This window comes from Pygoscelis adeliae, unplaced genomic scaffold (genome assembly GCF_000699105.1).
Source record: "Pygoscelis adeliae isolate BGI_AS28 unplaced genomic scaffold, ASM69910v1 Scaffold88, whole genome shotgun sequence".
Taxonomy (NCBI): domain Eukaryota; kingdom Metazoa; phylum Chordata; class Aves; order Sphenisciformes; family Spheniscidae; genus Pygoscelis; species Pygoscelis adeliae.
The window spans coordinates 3,436,435-3,443,031 of NW_008825616.1; the positions used below are offsets into that span (position 1 = coordinate 3,436,435).

At 40.7% G+C, this 6,597-nt stretch overlaps 1 protein-coding gene across 1 annotated transcript in view; it reads right to left on the reverse strand.

The window, feature by feature from the left end:
* Positions 1-4,013: 4,013 nt before the first annotated feature.
* FAM188B (family with sequence similarity 188, member B) overlaps positions 4,014-6,597 on the reverse strand; it is a 90,166-nt gene continuing 87,582 nt past the window's right edge. Inside the window, exon 17 of the mRNA XM_009333297.1 lies at positions 4,014-4,090. Within this exon, the coding sequence (XP_009331572.1) occupies positions 4,014-4,090 (77 nt within the window). The remainder of the gene's footprint in view (positions 4,091-6,597) is intronic.

Below are 6,597 nucleotides of genomic sequence, written 5' to 3' on the forward strand. Positions count from 1 at the left end.
GCATTTCTCATGTTTGCAAGATCATGGTCCAGATCTTCTGAGAACTAAACTATTGCATTCCCAGTGTCAAGTGTTTAGATCGGGTTTGAAAATCTGCCTCAGAGTGCATGTGCACAGTAGTAAGACATTGGTGAGGGGGTGGAGACAACAGTGAGTTGCCAGAGTGTCACATTCTTTCTGTCACCGAGGAAAGGATGTGTCAGCAGGGGTATGGCAGCTCAGTCCTTTCATTGAGCAAGTCAATTAAGTGTAAAAGAAAACCAAAAGCTGAATTCATGCAGTATTCAGTGCAAAGTCTCAAAGGAAGTGACCATCTGAGGGCTGTTGTGAAATTTTTCCTTCTTTTTTTATTTTACTGAGAAAATAAAAATTAAAAAATTGCAGAAAGACTGTCCTCATCCCAGGGCTTAGTAGGGATACACAACAGTGATGCCTCACATTTTAAGCTAAAAGTGGAATATGTTCTAGCTGGGGATATTTGACCTAGTCTGGCATTTGCCAGTGTGGAGAGCTGTCTCTGCCAGAGGTTCAGAATATCACCTTACCCCAGAACAACCAAATACAATCACCACCTTCTATCCCCATTGGATTTTTCTGGTAACGTCGTCGAATCATCCTTTATCTTTGTGTAAAATCTTCCCAAGGCACCACCTTCTATTTCACCAGGGTGATTAAAGCTTTGAGAGGGATCCACAGAGACCTCACAGAGGCCAAAAGACACAAAATTAAATCTGCTCTGAGACTACGCTGTACTCTGTGAAAATACTAACTTGCTGATACCATTTTTGCTGTTATGGCTTAAGATGTTGCTAATTGCTATGCAGTGAGGAACTGGCCTTTTTTAAAACAGGCTTTCAATAAAGAGCTTAAACAGAAGATGATATTCTGAAGCAGGACTCAAGGTAACGTTCATAACAAGCCTTATTTCCTGCGTTTATTTTCAAACCATTTTTCTTGAGCTGTTTGTAGACTGAAAATCAGTCCTTGGCTGTTTGCTTCTATGGAGACAGCTTCAAATTTTTTTTGACATATTGAACCTGCACAAGAAAAGGTGTCAAATAGTGAGGAACCTCACTCACAGGTGCTGAACAAGTCTTTTCTTTACAGACACAAACCAAACTGTCTGGACAATGCAGTGTGATCATTTCTCCAAACTATCCTGCCGCAATGTAATTCAAATGGAACCCAGATTCTAGCTGCTGATTCAATTACAATTTATCAGATTAGCAATATGAAAACTACACTTGACCCATCTGGTTCAACTACAACCTCACCCAAGGGTCATGGAGTTAATGGGAACCCAAGAGGAACTGGTTCAGGCCCTGAACAATGCTCAGTCTGGAATAACATTCAGAGCGTATCTCCTGTACTAATCATTTGGTATTGTTTTAGAGCACACCAATAATTCAGGATGAAATGCCCATACTCTCCTCTCCTCTTATCCACTAAATTTCCACTGGATGTCTCACTTCAAAGCCAAACAGATGAACCAATGTATCATACAGCCCCACTACCACAGAGGAAAGCTGATGTTAGAAGGTTAACAAAATATACCGCTGAATTCAGATTATAATATCAGATCAAAGTTTTATTCCCCTCAGGCAGAGCTAACAGATGTTATTTCCGCCAGTGCACAGAGCCGCCGAGGATTGTGACTGTGATATAAGTGTATTCTTCAGGGAAGAATGGGATAAGACATCTGCACGGCATCTCCCAAACAACCCAGGGATGTACATTCCAGACATCTCTTGGTCAGAATCTGACTGCTTCTACAGATGTCTAGGGCTGAAAGCCACAATAAAAGCATATATACTTGCACTGGCTCCTTGGTTGGGAGCCTGCAGGTTAAAGCGATACCTGTTGGTGACTAGTCATTCTAGCCGCCTGAAGTGTTACCTGCTTTAAACTCAGATCTCACTCTTCTGACATTTTATACAATAGGGACTAAAAACATGAGCCTCCTCCTCCTGCAGAAGCAAAACAACCCTTCTCCTCTGATAATAATAATAATGAAAAAACCTAAATACAGAAACAGTCTATTACATATGCAGTCTTCCCTTTGGGAGAGGGTAAGAGAACAAGCAGCAGACAGATGTTAGGCATATAACTCAATGCACTACAGGACGATGGTGTTCAGGTATTGGGATAAACAACGGGTAAGGCTTTTCATGGATTAAACCAGAACTGAGTCATGTGAATGAAAGGAAAAACCCCAATCAGCATTTGGAAACAACAGTTAATCATCTCAATTCTGACTGTTCAGACTGTGAAATGCTCCACACTGCCTGAGAAATTATCCTGGATTTTTTGATGAGAAAGGTTTGATAAGGATCTTCATCATTAATGGTTGGTCAAAATAAGTAATGGCTCTTTGCTTGCTTGCTTGCTTTACTAAAAATCAGTTTAGGAGTGTTTTTCATGATTACATGATAGAAAACATTTCTTTTTTATCTCCCAATTTGTTAAAATAGTCGTTAATTTGGTTTGATTTTTTTTTCCTTATATACTGTTTCATAGTTGGAAGAAAAAGTTCTTAAAACAAAAAGGAAAATTTTGACATGAAAAACCTTTAGCAGCAAGGCCATGCTTAAATAAATACGCTCAAAGTAACTGAAGAATACTGAAAACAAGGAGCCAGACTGATCAGGGTAAATCAGACAGTCCTGAGAATGGTACAAACAAAATAAATTGACACTGGAATTTGCTGGTAATTTACTTCTCCGGTAGATTAAAGCAGGGAATTTAAAATAAACAAACATCACCATTACAAAAACTGTGTAACTTTGATACAATGCCAGGAATGGAAGATATTCTAAGAGCAACTTTAAGTAGTTGCATGCATTATTCACCCCCACTGTGTGGGTTTCGGAGGCTATATATTATTTATTTTAGTTTGTAGTCATGCTTATGTGTCACTGGAACAGAGGAATCAATACAATCTATATGTGCAGGGAGCCTGGACTAATGTCACTGCTGTCATGTTACGGGATGCCTCTTCTACTTTTCTGTAACATTATAATGGCAGCCCCGCATGAACACACTGTTTGGCAGCCATTATCCTTTTTTTTGGGGGGAGTGTCTTTTTACAGGACAAATTATGGCAAGGAGAGGAGGGAAATTACAAGAGAAATCTGAAGCTGCTTGGCTTGCTGATTTAACAAATGTTGCGGTCTTTGACAATGAGGCTTTTACTTCTTGCTCCAAAGATATTCAGATAGAAGCTTTCAAGGTCCTGCTGGAGTTGATATAAAGCTGATTTTTCTACCCAGTTAAATTTCTCTATTTTGCTTATTTCATGTCTCACTAAACTGAAAATGTTCTCATTAACTTCAGTATGACTTCAATAAATTGCTGAAAAGTCCATCATTTAATATCATATAGATCTCAAAATGGCCGTGAAAATCCTAACATGACAGGAACTAGCCTTGTATTTAAGGAGAGAATATGACCTAAGAACTGTCAAGAATGACTTCTTGACACGTCACAAAACACAGTGTTTTGCAGTCTTGAGAAACTGTGCTGCCCATAGGCACATGGAAAATTTGAGAAAACTAAGACAGTTGAGCACAGGGCTTCATGCATTGAGAATGGTACCCAAGTGCCCCAGTGCAATTATATTTTTCAGAAGAGACTGATGAAGATGGAAAAAAATGTCTCCTTTTCTCATTATACCTCTACAATAGGAATCAATCACTTTTGGGAACCTAAATTTAGATCTATTGAAATCAAGTTTTGCTCTCAAACTGAATTTGGCTCAGTCAGTTCTTGGTGATGTAATGAAGGTTCCTCTAAGAATGAAGTGAACATCTTAGCCAGTTTGATGTTAACTACAATAACACACAATTAAATGTGTAATACATATTATCACAGCCTGGCCTATTCAGATTCTTTCTGATTTTTAAGCAGTAATTTTGCAAGATCACTTGCTGCAATATTTTTTACCACACTCCAGCCTTACATATATTATTTATATCAATAACTGAATATATCTGTATGAAAAACTGTAGTTTCACTTACTTTGTCCTAATACAGTGCTCAAGTGGAGGAGTAAGATCATTTTCTTTCTCTTCAGCGCACATCTGAGTTGTGTCTGCAGAGACATATCAGACATTATTAGTGGCTGGAGTATATTTTATTCATACAGAGTACTGCACTAGCTTCTAGGAACTCCACCCATGGAAGTGACAGACTACCACTCACACTGTAAATCTCCTAGCCCACAAAAGGCACGTATCCACTTTGGATTGAAATACCCTGGGAGGTGAGCACTGCTGGCACTTGAATGCCATCTCACGCCCTCGTTCACACCACCTGAACAGAGTGGCCACAGACAGGGCCAGGAACGCTCAGAGTAGATACCACAACTATGGCTCTTTGCAATGGCTTTATAGCTGACCTTAGAGTGGACAGTCTGGCACTCACTGCTTTCTCACTTCTTGAACCCTTTCAGCTAGCGGTCTACTGCCTGTTCACGTGACGGCAGGCTAAAGGCTGAAAGGGGGTGACTGTATGCAAACGCTGTTAGGAATGATCCCCAGACTGTGCCCAGTATTAGTTGTTCTGAGCCAGAAACTTGCCCAGCATTGTGCTGACTACTTAACAGTAAGGATGATCGTGGGATGGTGTTCAGACTCATGCCCTGACCCACGTTAGTTTACTAATATAGAGAAAGTTTCAAGAAAAAACATGGATTAGAAGGTGAAAGAATATGTTGGAGGGCTGTCATAAGGTTTTTATTTTGCAATTGATGTCGTAATTACTAAGAAAGCAATTTTCGTTACTCAAATACTAAGGAGAGTGGTAGTCCTACACTTGAATAGGAAACCCCAAGTCCAGTCCAAGCTGGCTTAAGATTCTTTCACCCTGCAAAAGAAGATTGTCCCTTGAGTGTTGAGAAAGCAATGCACAGACAGGAGAAGACGATGTTGTGTTGGATATAAAAGAGCTACCACAGGCTGTGAGCATTCCTTTGGGACAGAGAGGCAATTGCACTGTTCTGGGGAAAACAGAGAGGTCAGTGTCTCAGACACTGGATCTGTCAACAGTGAAAGTAGTCGCTGAACTTCCCAGAGAGAAAACATCCTGCGACCAGCTTGGATGTCAGTCTGCTCAGCTGTTTCCTGTTTTGGAATAAAACATTTTAAACTGCAGCAGATTAGGGTTTTTTCTTTTTCTTCTTTTCTGTCCATCATCCAACTAATGGGTAGGTCGTGAGCAACAAAACGATGCCAAGACAGGGTTGTAGAATATGGGTCTGCTTCAGCGAGACTGATGTAGACAGGATGGGAGGCAATTGCTCTTACATTCACAGCTGCCGGTCCCAGATATACCTGGCTTCCTCATGCCATAGAGAGAACCTGGCTCTCCCTTGCCTGTTGATCTTGTTGGTATAAATATATGCAGAAAACTCTGGATGACTGTAAGGGCTGGAGTAGTAGGAAATAGACAATATTTAAAAGTACTTAAAGTATTGGCAGTTTTCTCCTAGATCCTCAGGAACTAAGAGGTACACAGAAATCTTTTAAGTTTCAAAGGGCCTCTTTTATCCTAATATTGAAGAGTTTATAACGGTTTGTTAGAGGTCTCCAATAGTATTTGGATCCCTCCAGGAATTCCTGATACTGATGTTCTGGATCTTCTTATAGTAAGAAGTAACAACCACTAACAACCACATCCATAGTACTGGTAGCAGGATAGGCATATGGCACAGATGCCTTCCCCAGTCATTGTCAACTTGCTGAATTTTGTCATTTTTAGACTTGAGTTCTTCCAACCAGGGGGTTTGAATGTGTCGCGGAGGAGTGGAATGCACCTCACTCAAAAGAGAGAAGCGGCAATATGTTTTATTGAGGTAAAATAATAATTTGACAGAGTTCAGTAAATTCGATGGAATTTAACAAAGTTTGACAGTGGTTTACTAAGGCACAATAAGTTTGATGGCAAGGTTCACCTTATTAATTACTGCATGGAAGAAACATACAAAGGAAAAGTTGAGTTAGTGAAACTTACAAAGTTTAACAAGCTATTAGTCACTTACTGAGGATCTGGTGTGGCAAGGAATCTCTCAACATCGAGGAGCAAGGCATCTCTCAACGTCGAGGAGTAAGGGATCTCTCCGCCTTGGGCAAGGAAGGATCTCTGAATCTCAGGTGAGGAATCTCAAACCTTGAGAGGCGTCCCTGCTCAAGGGGAGAGTCACCTGGCAGCAGTCTAGCTGCAATTCAGGGGGAGCTCAAATGGGGCTCGTCCAACGATCTGCCGTTGGTAAAAGGTCTCTCTGCCTTGAGGAGCAACCTTGAGAGGCGTCCCAGCTCAAGGAGAGATCACTGCCAGGCAGCCACACTGCCTCGCAGGGAGAGCTCAAAGAAGGCTCACTTAGGCTGTAATATTTATGGGATAAAGTGGTTAGCTCGTAGACAAATCACATGCGATGGAAAGGTAGGCATGAGACTCCTTGTACCCACAACTTACTTTGTTTTTTGATAAATGAGTTTTGTTATTTATGCGTTAATTGCATGATCGATGTTCCAAACTCATATGTATTGATGTGTACTGTGTCACTCTGTTCCTTTGTGGGTGTTTGGAGAACAGGTTGAA